Source organism: Lagopus muta, chromosome 2 (assembly GCF_023343835.1).
Source record: "Lagopus muta isolate bLagMut1 chromosome 2, bLagMut1 primary, whole genome shotgun sequence".
Taxonomy (NCBI): domain Eukaryota; kingdom Metazoa; phylum Chordata; class Aves; order Galliformes; family Phasianidae; genus Lagopus; species Lagopus muta.
Window position 1 is genome coordinate 48792022 of NC_064434.1, and position 13531 is coordinate 48805552.

Here is a 13531-nt window from a genome sequence, read left to right on the forward strand (position 1 = left end):
ATGGATTCTCTGTATAAATTAAATTGCTTTGCCTAGATAGTTCTTCAAAGGATTCTTCAGTCTGCCCACATTCTAAATTGATGTTCAATGTGGAAATCGACTATCCTAAACGCTGTCTATTTCACACACCACCAAGTTTTGTAAACACAGGGATCTGAATCAAGGAAACAGCGTACAAAAAAAATTGTATCTTAACCACAATGTCTTGCTTCAGTTACTAGAGAAATGATATAAATATATCTCATGAGTCACCCACCTGAGTTGAGCCAAAAGGTTAATCTTGAGGTTTGCATAGGAATTAGATTTCTAAACAGAGCTTTGCAGATTGACAGTTGCACAAAAATAGAAAAAAAAAAAAACCAAACTGAGTTATTTAGCTACAAATGCAGCCAACAATAAAAAATCCTTAGATATTCATGAGATTATAATCTAAGGGAAAAAAAAAAACCCACAAAAATAAATTGACAGATATGCCTGTTCCACATCTACAGTATTTGCATGCTTTGTATGTACCTTGTTTGAAATCAGCTTTCCTAGGAACTTCTGCAAGATAGCACTTTGGCAAAGGGAATGATGAAAACATTGGCCATGGATATGGATCACTGCCCTAGAAAGAGGACAAAAAAGTAAATTAAGACAGGAGATGAATTAATAGCATTTTCTCAATTACTACACGTCAGGTTCCCAGAACTACTGATTATGCCACAAAATTATGCTTGATACTACAGCGCAAGATAAAACACTTCATAACTAAAAGTTAAAGGACACAAAATCCATAAAGCATTTGAGCTAGAAGTTGTTCTGGTGCATATCACTGACAGTTTTGATGCTATGATGCTTTTTTCAACCAAAAAGGAAATAGCCATTCTCAAAAAAACATTGCATTTCAATTTTATACACTGATCTAGCTGGCTTTCCTGTGCTGACAGTAATTTGCTTTTTGTCTTTATGAGAGTGACAGCCAGTTAGAAGCAGAACATTTAAAGAAAGTGCTTAACAAACACTGTACTGTTAGAACATCGATGAAAGCTCAAGGTATTAGATTCTACAGATGAAAAACCAAGAATAGAAAAAACATCACATAAAAGGATTGTAAAAAAAGAGGCAATGAAGAAAATACAGGAATATAAAAGCAAGAAATAGACAAATTGCATTCAATTTTATAGTGAAAAAAAACCACTAAAATAAAGCAACACAAAAATTTCATCTGAATGTGGCAAATCCCAAACACATGCAAACTAAATACCTAGACAGTAACAACAACATATTTCTTTTTCCATGACAATGGTAGACATTTATAAAGCTAAAGGTGGACTGCTACTTCTTAATAATAAATAATTTCCACATGCTGATACCAACAAAACGTTCAATTGATGAGAGTTAGAGAAATAAAAACTGTTCAAACTATTCTAACCTTATCTAGAGTTCTTGAAGGCAAAATTCTTTCCTGTGGTCCTCCAATAAGATTTATTCTGACAAGAACATGGTTTCTCTCAACTGATAGACTATCAACAATAAAATCTCTGGAAAACAAAATAACACAAAGAAATAACTGAAATAAAATTAGAACCAATTTATCAGTGACATCTTGGCAACTAGGAGACAAAAAAAGAGCACAAAACTTCACAAATTTTATTACATCCATGTGCTCAGTAACTAAGACAGAAAGAGTTAATAGAATGTCAAGATCTGTTTGTTATTTGGCCAATCAGCAAATTTCTGCCTTAACAAATAAGTAGTTACTTAGAATTTAGGAACACACAGCTTGTTGTCTGAAGTCACTGTGCAGCCCAGGATGCTAAAATTTTTAAAAGGAATAAAAATCCGTTTTTACACATCAAGATTCTTACAAAATAGTATGAGCTATTTTTCAAAGAAACAATAGGTTTCTTCTTCAAATGGTAATAATGTCATTTATCTGTTGAGATTTATCTCACACTGTTTGATCCAAGTTCTGCATGGTCCCATATGGCAAACGGTAAGAGTTTAGTTCTTAATGTTCAAATGTTAACAGAAAGGACAAAGTGTCAAGGACTAAACGACTATCAGCTTCAGACCACCAAATAAGCTTTTATTTCTTAAAGATGCATTGAGCATTATTATTTACATGACAGCAACAGAAAGCCGCTGCAGTTGGAGAGATGACTAAGTTTTAAATACAAAAAAAAAAAAAAAAAAAAAAAAAAATCAAAGTACTGGTGCCTTTAGTACATCACAGAACCACAGAGTGGCCAGGATTGGAAGGGACCTCGAGGATCATGAATCTCCAACCCCCCTGCCACATGCAGGGCCACCAACCTCCCCATTTAATACTAGACCAGGCCCCATCCAATCTGGCCTTAACATCTAACACCTCCAGGGATGGGGCATCCACAACCTCTCTGGGCAGCCTGTTCCAGCACCTCACCACTCTCTCTGTAAAAAACTTCCCCCTGACATCCAACCCTAAATCTTCCCTTCCTCAACTTAAAACCATTTCCCCTTGTCCTGATGTTATCTACCCTTTCAAAGAGTTGATTCCCCTCCTGTTTGTAGGCTCCCTTTAGGTACTGAAAGGCTGCAATGAGCCCAGCTCCCTCAGCCTGTCTCCATAGAAGAGGTACGCCAGTCCCCTGATCATCTTTGCAGCTCTTCTCTGGACCCTCTCCAACAGCTCTTCTTGTGTTGGGGGCTCCAGATCTGCGCACAGTACTCCAGATGGGGCCTCACAAGAGCAGAGTAGAGGGGACAATCACCTCCCTGTCCCTGCTGGCCACCCCTCTTCTGATGGAGCCCAGGATACCATTTGCTTTCCCAGCTACAAGGGCACACTGCTGGCTCGTGTTAAGTTTTTCATCCATCAAGACCCCCAGGTCCTTCTCTGCAGGGCGGCTCTCAAGGACCACTCCCTCCAGTGTGTATAGATGCCTGGGATACCTCCAGCCCAAACACAAAACCTTGCACTTTGCTGTGTAGAACCTCATTAGGTTCACCCAGGCCCACCTTAATGCCCCACCTACACTTTGTACCCACCTACACGAACATGAATAATATTATATACATAAAAAGAATAACAAAATTACTTTAAAATGTGTGTTTACATTCACACACACACAAAAAGAAGATTGATGCAAACAAAATACTTTCACAATTACATTTTTTAGTTGGAAGTAAGAAACAGAACAAGTCTGCTGCATCTTTTGTTAATTTGAGACTGATGACAAGCGTGCACATAAGAAAAAACAGATTAGATGACAACTTCATTGAGAGCATCTGTATATTTAAAGCCACTACATTACTCTTACATTCTGAGGAGAAAAGTCTGACAAAAGTAGCATTTACATTGGTCAGTTCTCACCCTGGTCCTTCCAAAGCTTCTGTGACATTTTCTTCCTGAGCAGTGAGTAAAACTTGTGACACTTTATACTTAGTCTCCAAGAGCAAAAGGGTATTAAGCTCACAGCATAGCACATTTAACAACCTGCAGAAGGACACATCAAAATGATAGTGTATCGGTCAGAATACCATTAATGCAGGATAAGACAAAGGTGAACACGTTTATGAGATCTCAACATGGGAGAAAGGGAGGGAAGTTTCAGGATCTGGAAAACATTCAGACAGAACTGGCTTAGAAATGCTCTTCTATATCCTTTTAAACCACTCAAGTGTCACAACCTTGAGCAAAAAGGGAATAGTTCCCAGCAGATTCTTCATTGGTCAGCTCAGTATGATTTTGAATTTATATCACAGAAAGGACACAGACTGAATAAAACATTCTATGTGACATAAAGAAATTATTCAACAATAGGCTGGTAAGGTAATTTAAAAAATCAGGTTATTCTGGGCAGCATGAGGATTGGAGAGAGACAAGATAGAAATACATCTTTCCTTCAGAAAATACGCTCATAAGCACTTCATGACTGTATGACCACATTTAACAGCAGTTCAAAACCAAAATATTTAACATCCAACTAACACAGCAAATCTGCTGTTTTTCATATTTCTGAAAATCTCGAAAGAATGGTTAATAATCACAGTAGTACATTACATACAAGTTATATATATATATGTGTATATATATATATATATGTGTGTGTGTGTGTGTATATATATACAAATATATGTGTATATATTTAACTTCAGAGCAAGTTAACAGTGAAACTAATCCATCACACTTCATATGAATCTGATGTAGGTCAATTCAGTTCCTTGTCTTTTTCTTTATATTAATCTGCTCATCATTAACACAGAAACAGAATAATTTCACTGAAGGCTTCCTGTTCATGCGACATGATACAAATAAGCATTCTTGCTGCTATTCTTATATATCTTTATTACAATCTTAGAACACATAATAAATTATCATCAGTATTATTGTTTGCCTTTATGTAAGATTTGATATGAACTGTGTCTTGTTTGAAATTTGTAGTCTATTAGTCAATGCTCGTTTCTTCCATGAAATTCGCAAAATACTTCTACTGACAATGGCAAAAATTCACAGGCCATTCTATGGATTATTTAAAACCCACAAATTCACAGTTGTGACCAACGGATAGCCAATATAATATAAATTTCCTGGATGGAGATCAGTGAAGAGTGATGCCTGCAGAGGTCAGTGCTAGGAGTAATGCTCTTTAATAGCTACATCAACAACATTGACAGTGAGGTCAAGTGCACTCTCAGCAAGTTTGCGGATGACACAAGCTGTGCGGTGAGGTCGACAGACCCAAGGGACTAGATGCCATCCAGAGGGACCCAGACAGGTTTGAGCACAGGACCCAGGAGAACTCATCAGATTCAATAAATCAAAGTATACAAGGTCTTGCATCTCAGTCGAGACATCTGCTACCAATACAAGCTAGGGGATGAAAGGATTGAGCACAGTCCTTTCAAATGGACGTGTAGTTGGGAAACAGGATATGAGCCAGCAATGTGCCCTTGCAGCCTAGAAAGCCAACAGTGTCCTGGGCTGCATCAAAAGAAACATGGCCAGCAGGTTGAAGGAGGTGATCCTGCCCCTCTGTTGTGTGCTGGTGAGGCCTCAGCTAGAGTACTGTATATAGATGCCAAGTCCTCAGCACAAGAGAGACACATACCAGTTGGAATGCATCCAGAGGAGGTCCACAAAAATGATCCAAGAAATGAAGCATTTCTCTTACGAGGACAGACTGGAAGAGCTGGAGAAAGGCTTTGAGATGACCTGATAGGGGGCCCTTCCATAACTAATCGGGAGCTACAGAAAAGAATGGGACAGACTTTTTAGCAGGGTCTGTGATGACAGGACAAAGACAAATGGTTTCAAGCTTAAAAAGGGTAGATTTAACTTGGATGTAAGGAAAAAGGTTTTTACAGTGAGGATAGTGAAGCACTGGAATTGCTCAGACGTGGTGGACACCCCATCTCTGGAGACTTACAAGTCCAGGTTGGACTAGGCTCCGAGCACTCTGATCCTGCTGTGAATGTCCCCATTCATTGCAGGAAAGTTGGTCTAGATGACCTTTTCATGGTCCCTTCCAGCTCTAGGGATTCTATGATTCTATAATAGTACATATTTTTTCTTGCTGCTGCTGCTTTTTTTCATACCGGTTCAAGCCTTTTCAAGTTCTATTTATTTTATGTTAACTATTCCTGACATTGATTCATTTTCAGTATTTCTCTAGATCACCTAAGAAGAAATGACATTCAACTGCATGGTTTTTTTTTCATTACTATATAGAACAATAATCCACCAGAAGTGTACCAAAATCACGACCATGAAACTGGACCTTTTCTTCCATTAAGTAGGATAATTTTAAGTGGTAAAGAACCTGCTTGAGGTTTCCAGCAGCTAAAAGCCACAAGGAGAAGACTGATAGCTAAAGATGCTTAGAGCATCTCCAATACACAAGGCAAAGCAGAAAAACAAAGCAGATCACAGGTAAACAGAATTCGGCAGAAGAGAAAGTGGCAAAATACGAAAGATCCAAACATAAACAGCCCCTGCTAGGACATTCAAATGACATTATAAAGGTTTAGGCCATCTAACAAGGATACTGACTAAGAAGGCTGTGATTGTTCAGCCTGCAGAAGAGACGGCTCTGCGGGGATCTTATCAACATTTATAATAGAGCTGACTGAAGAGTACAGAGATGATGGGATGGGGAGAGAAGCAGAAAAGTAGAAGTGAGAAAACACACGGGTCAAGATAGGCAGCTTAGTAAGTAAAGAAAAGATGGGAAAAAACACAAGTGGTTGAAAGGTAGTGACACAACGCTTCCCACAAGCAGTTCAGTGCTCTGCCATCCTCTAAGCAACAGCTACCCGCAAGACCAAATCCCACCACACCTAAGTTTTCATTGCCAGGTATGCTATTATATGGCATATCCTTTTGGCCAATAAGCACCAGCTCTTGCATATCTGTATGGGAACTGCTGAGTCACAGCCTGAACCTCTGATTGATCACCTGAGGTGAGCCATGAGTCAGCCAGAGGAGCACAGGTGAAGGCAATTCACCTGTGCTGCCGGAAGGGGTGGAGCCTGGCTCCACCCCTCCTGGACCTATTTAAGAGCTGGCTACCAGAGGGGAAGGATCTCTTCTGGAGATCCTCCTCTTTAGTATCTTCTAGTGAGCTCAACCCAAGGGTAAGCTCTTCTACTTATTCTCTTTTGTGATCCTTGTTTGCTTTGCCTTACTCTTTTGATTATATTGCAATTATAACATCTTGATATCTATTGATTATACACAATTGTATTGTGATTATAACATCTTGGTTATACACATATCTCAGACTACTTGCTGGGAAGTAAGAAAAAGAGAAAGTCCTGCTCCTGAGCAGTGCTTGCACAGTGTGAGCCAAAACACTGGTGTGTTATCAATGTTGTTTTAGCCACAAATAAAAACAAGTTACCTTCATCTCAGCCAGACCCAGTGTATAGTTCCAGCAGTAAAAAACAAAATGTTATGCTATGAGCAGAAGTAGTACATCCACCACAGGGAAAAAAGAAATAAGGCACATCCAAAGTAAACTATACCATTATCTCAGTAATTTGTTTGTTCAGGCACTGCACAACTGTTGACCAAACCTCAAATGCGTACATCTATGCTGTCCATAAGGCATTTTAGTGATGTGACCCCAAAGTGGAGGGCTAGGCTAGTCTTCAGGAACAGGTTTTTTCTTGGCATGCAACTGTCTGCTATAAATACAGGCATGGATGACTCAGCTTAGTGTAAATACACAAAGTGCTCTGTAGAGAGCTCAGTTATGGGACAAGTTATGGTCTATGCTTCTCCCTCAGGAATCAATATTAAAAACATGAGAGCAATAATGAAGATTGGGACCTCATAGGATAATTCCCTTCTTGATACATGAATATGGATACCACCAGAGAAGCCCGAATCAAAATTTTCCTGAAATAATTCCAGTGTTGTCATCATGGGGGATAACCTCAAAACACTTCACATCAAAGCCTATATTATACATTTGATTTATTCTTTATTATGCTTTGAGTAACTGCCTGAGCTCCAGTGAGAATACTAATCCAAAAAGCAAGTTACAGTTACTATCGTGAGTTCCAGATCAGTAGAAAAGTCTATAAAAAATAGAAACTGAAAGGCACCTAGTTAGTTTTAAAGCGTTGACAGGCACGTGGAAGCTCCAACCATGTAAAGCTTTTCAAACTGCCTTTGCAGATTGAACAAAAGTTGATAATAATGAGAGAACATGCCTCCACACATCATCTTTCTAAACAACCAAAGGTTATAATTGTCATACTGAAAGCAAAGCCACAACATAATATCATACAGTGTACTGGGAGTTAAAGAGTTAATGCTACAGTTCCATGGATAGTCAGTATTTCCAGTTTCTTGGTTTGAAAAGAGAAGAATCAACTACAACTCCTAGAAAACTTCATTTTTCCATTTCCATTTTCCATTTGGAAGGAAAGACAAAACTGACGGGGAGTCACAAGACTTTCTTCCTTGCACTGTGGCTGTTCTACCTACAGCACTGCCACGAGGACTTCAGTTTCAGAAACTCTCACTTTCTCATTTCATTTGATTGATTAGTTTCAATTCTAATCATATTGTATTCTATTGTGTTATCTCACATTCCACCGCTATATTTACTAAATCAAGTTCCTTAGCTTGTTGTCACCATTATCCTCAGTCCACTCCCATCTCCCGACCTTTTCCCTTCTCCCTCACTTTCCAGGGCCATGGGTCCCTTTGCCTCCTTGTCACAGAAGTAGGCCAAACCAGGCTGAACTGTGACACAAACCTAACAAATATATTAATATATAAACTAAACAAATACACAATTATATAACAATTATATAATGTGAAAGCAGACAATCCTGTTGCAGCTCCATTTCATTAGTAATGCGGACTCTGCCCTCTTTTAAATTTGGATTATTAAACAGGAGTCACTGATTTGCAGGCCATGTGAACTTCCCAGTTATCACTGCTGCAGAAGTCTTTTCCCTTACATCCAGTATGCACACTTAGCAGTAAGACGCTGCTTTCCTTTACCTTTTCCTTTGGATAAAATAGTAGAAAATGGCTCACTAGTTAATTGAATCAGTTCTCGTGTAACAGAGAAAAGGTTGATAGAAAATAACTGGAAGATTATTTAGGCCTTCACACAGAATACGACTCTGGTAGAATTAAAGCAAGAAAGAAATACTTCCAAGACACAATTCCTTCTTGCTATTACCATATTCTTGCCTCTCCTCAAGGGGGAGAACTCAATGGACATCTTACCAATATCCCAAAATCTGTTACAAGAGTCAACGTCCCAGCCATATCATTCAAATGTTAGCGATCAGAAGATTTTAGAGAAATTACATAATACTGTTCATTGGCTCTAGCAGTACATTTAAAGGAAAGAAATGTGGAAGACGAGTTACAAAAAGGAAGGTGGAAAGCAAACATGCAACTAGCAAAAGAAAGCAATGCTTTCTAAATGGAAGTACTGTACACTTGGATTCCACTGCTCCATCACCAAATGGTAGGATTCATGTCACTCACCCATAGCATCACAGAATAACCTAAGTTGGAAGTGACCCGCTAGGATCATCAAGTCTAACTGCTGGCTCCACACAGACTACCCAATATTCAAATGCTACACCTCAGAGCATCAGCCAAAAGCTTTTTGAAATCCAGCAGCCTGAGGTCACAATCACAAATGGCAAATACCAGATTAATGCAGAATTTGTGTATTATACCAGTAGGGAACTTTTAATAACTACATCATGATATGTTGAATTCTCTTTGTGCAAGCAGCTGAATTTTCATAATAGAATGACTGCATGTGCTAACTGTCTATTATATGGGGAAAAATTATACAATGAGTGCCACACACTCATGGAAAGCCATCAGATCATTAGAAACACACATTACATTTTTTTATACATAGACGTATATTAGAATCCCTAGATTTGTATCTTCCTTTCTTTTACAGGAAAAACATTAAAGGGCCAAAAAGGGAAAAGGGCTTTTGAACAATAAAAACAAAAAACCCAACACTGGAATCTGGCAGTTTGGCTTTCAATATGAACTGAAAAGAGGAATATCTGACCTTCCCTGAATTCTTACCTGTTTTTTTCCTTTGCCTGTGTTCATTACCATAGTGTCCTCTAAGGCTCAGCTTATCTATTTAACAATATGGCTTATTTTAAGTGATAATAGATGAATTTGTTATGTTTTTTGTATGTGTCATTATGGATAGTTCTGTTACTTCACATGATAGAAGCCATGTTAAAAATGCCATAAGCATTAAACACAACTTCTCTGCATGATCTATGTATTTCTTATAGCATAGGAGTCAACTGCTTACACATTCAGATTCAATTATTAATTTGTGCATATAACCAAAAGCTTTCCCGATATCATGGTACAAAAAAGTGTGTTCTTTGACATCAGAAAGGTAAGGCACAATCTAAATGCAAACTACTATGTTAAACTTTAAAACATTTCACTTTTTTCATTTAAATCAATACAAGCTTTGTCAAGATTCTTACGGAGTCACAATAATCCTAAATGCTTAATAGCATAGTATTTTTTTTTTCTTGCTTCCCCAGAACAAGAAAGACAGGAAGATGTTGGAGAGGGTCCAGAGGAGGGCCACTAGGATGATCAGGGGACTGGAGCACCTCCCCTGTGAGGGCAGGTTGAGGGGGCTGGGCTTGTTCAGCCTGGATAAAAGAAGGCTGCATGGTGACCTCATTGCAGCCTTTCAATACCTAAAGGGAGCCTAAAACAGAAGGGGAATCAACTCTTTGAAAGGGTTGATAACTGCAGGACAAGGGAAAATGGATTTAAGTTGAGGGAGGGAAGATTTAGGTCGGATGTCAGGGGGAAGCTCTTTACAGAGGGAGAGAGTGGTGAGGTGCTGGAACAGGCTGCCCAGAGAGGTTGTGGATGCCCAATCCCTAGAGGTGTTCAAGGCCAGATTGGATGGGGCCCTGGGCAGCCTGGTCTAGTATTGAATATGGAGGTTGGTGGCCCTACATGTGGCAGGGGGGTTGGAGATTCGTGATCCTTGAGGTACCTTCCAACCCTGGCCATTCTGTGATTATATGATTTTTCAAGTAACATCTTAGAATTGATTGTTTCTATCTAATTACTGATTTCTCTAAAACAGCATTTATAACTCCCGACTTAAAGGACAAACACACAAATTCTACCACTGTTCATCCCCTCTATACTCATCCTTACCAGGAAGTTACACTATATCTTATGTTTCTTTATATGTAGTATGAAATAAAAAGTGTTACCATGATATTAAAAAACAGATGTAGCTGCAGAAACCTAATAATGCAGTACTCAACCAAGTATAACCTATCCACCTATTCTGCACAAGCAAAGTTATCAACACTTTCCATACTGCAAAGACAGTATGTATTTCAACTGCACGCTACTTAATTTCAATTAATGTTACTTAGCAAAAAATAAAATAAAATAAAATAAAATAATTAAACAATTCATATATTTATCTTTGGAAAAAAGAAAAAAAAACCTCAACAAATGCTGAACCTGTAATTTGTATATTAAAACATTACATACCATTTAAAATACGTTCTCACTATAGTGCTCACACTTTCTAAGATTAAGTGTTCTTTCAGGTTCTTAAAATATTTACCATCTAATAGCAATTTTCTCAAAGTAAGTTTTGCTGAAATTGGTAGTATAAAATACTTTGCTTATTTTAATACTTCAGTATGGGCTTTTTTTGTTTTTTTTTGTTTTTTAAAACATAATGGATGTAACATATTCTTTTTGAACAGCTACACAAAATAACAACATTCATTTTCTATTATTGCTTACCATATTACAATATAACCATTTACAGGTAGTAAGATTAAAGTCATTGATATTTTCATTTTGCAGAACATTTTTCATTCAATCTTCTTACATTAAAAAAAAAAAAAGAGCGGATACAGGGGTGGAATTTCACCTTCACGAATAATAAAGCAAAACAATACTATCTTCTCAGAATCAACATGTTCAAACATGGTATGTAAGATTTCATTATTGTAACCAGTGAATAAAAAAAATAAGCATCTTACCGTAGACCAAAGACATGCGATTGTTCATAATTGAATAAGGAATGAATTTTTGCTTCCGAGTTCAAAATTATAATTCTGTCAATGATATTCTGCCAAGGAAAGACAAATTAAAAAAAAAAGAAAAAAAACCCTCCATCTTTCATAAAGATAACAGTTCCAGAGGAATGTTTACTATAAAACTAAACATATTTTAACTTATATCTCCGCTAAGAAGTGCTTTCCCTCAAAAAAAAAAAAAAGAAAAAAAAAATCAGTGATAAGATGAAACCATACACAAGGTTAGGAAAAAAAAATAACTTTATAATTAGTTAAAAAAAAAAATCATTAAGCATATAAATACATCCTAGCATATCGGTATATCCTCTTATTTAGTATTAATTCATAAGACAAATATTAAACTGTTGTTGGGTATTTTAATGTCTAAAATGCGTATACATCTAATTTAATGAAAAGGCATCAAGTCTTTTAGTAAAACACATCTGCTAACACTGTTTAGTACTGTATGTTCCAAAACACTGTCATTTCTTTTTCAGTGACCAGAGTTCAACATCATTCATCATTAGGCTTTGAAGTTGAGATTTATGCCTTTTATCCTATGGCATCTAATGTAATAGACAATGATCTATGGCTGCTTCCTACTTCTTCCACAAATTCAACTTAATTCTCAATCTCTCTGTTTTACTGCATATCCAAACTGCTTCTGAAGAAGTAACTTCATTATAATAACAAGAAATACATTAAAAAACTCACTGATGTTATCTTTTCAGAGGCATATAATATGGTAAGAAGAAAAAACTGAAAACCCTTTTTGCGCTTTGTTTAATGTGAATTAAATCTCAACTTTTATTTTATCCTGTTTAAAAAATATGGTCTCAGAGACAGCAGAGGGAGTTACTACTCAACTGGTTAGACCAATGAATCATTTCAATATCAAATTAAAGAGAAGATGCGTGCTTTCTAAAAGCAGCTAGAGTTCTGTATTTCAAAACTGAGAAAATTAAATATACCAAGTCAAATTCCCAGTACTAGAAAAAAAAACTAAAACTTGTTTCCGTTAACTGTCTTATTACAAAACAATCATATAATCTTATTTTAAATAATAATGAAATTATATTTACCCTACTAGTGTTTTTTTTTGTTTTTTTGTTTGTTTGTTTGTGGTTTTTTTTTTTGCGGAGGGAAGGCAGAAAGCTATGAACAACAGATGATTTCTATACAACAGGTTCACAATAAAAGTCACAACAAAACAATTTGACTTAGGCTTCAAAGCTGTTCATAAAATTGATAGTGCAAGTGATTATTTGTTTACATTTTAAAGATTTTCATACATTTCATAGAATCACAGAATCATTTGAGTTGGAAGGGACCCTTAAAAGTCATCTAAGTCCAACTCCACTGCAATGAAAAGGGACATCTACAGCTGGATCAGGTTGCTCAGACCCTACTTTCTTTCACCTGCTGGCCACGCTTCTTTTGATGCAGTCCAGGATATGGTTGGATTTCTGCACTGTGAGAGCACATTCCTGGCTTATGTCCAGTTGCTAGCAGTACCCCTAAGTTTTTTTCAGCAGGGCTGTGCTCAATGCTTTCAGACCCCAGTCTGTACTGATAGCAGGAATTGCTGCAACACAGTGCACAGTGCTCCCGGATTTATTGAACCTCATAAGGTTCTCCTTGGCTCACTACTCAAGCTTGTCTAGTTTCCTCCGGATGGTATCCTGTCCCACAGGTGCGTCAATCACATCACACAGCTTGGTGCCATTCACAAACTTGCTGATGGCGCACTCAATCCCACCACTCTCTGGATACAATTTTGCAACCAGTTCCTTATCCGTTGAATAGTCCACCTATCAAATCCACATCTTTCCAATCTGGACAGTGGGATGATACTGGGAACCATGTCAAAGATCTTACCAAGGTTCAGATAGATGAAAACGGTAGTTCTTCCCTTGTCCACTGACACAGTTACAACATTACAGAAGGCCAATGAGTTGGTGAGGCAGAAGCT

The 13531-nt window shown here is 37.5% G+C and overlaps 1 protein-coding gene across 6 annotated transcripts in view; it reads right to left on the reverse strand.

The window, feature by feature from the left end:
* TBC1D32 (TBC1 domain family member 32) overlaps positions 1-13531 on the reverse strand; it is a 79586-nt gene that overhangs the window by 30274 nt on the left and 35781 nt on the right. For 3 of the 6 annotated variants that reach the window (XR_007374985.1, XM_048935683.1, XM_048935680.1), the window contains exons 23-27: positions 11524-11612; positions 3338-3460; positions 1415-1523; positions 514-607; positions 257-316 (exon numbers count right to left, since the gene is read on the reverse strand). Coding sequence is in view for 5 of the 6 variants with exons in the window: in XM_048935683.1 (XP_048791640.1) it covers positions 257-316; positions 514-607; positions 1415-1523; positions 3338-3460; positions 11524-11612 (475 nt within the window). In the remaining variant the exon portion in view is untranslated. The remainder of the gene's footprint in view (positions 1-256; positions 317-513; positions 608-1414; positions 1524-3337; positions 3461-11523; positions 11613-13531) is intronic. The other 3 variants (XM_048935684.1, XM_048935682.1, XM_048935685.1) reach the window with 3 other exon arrangements.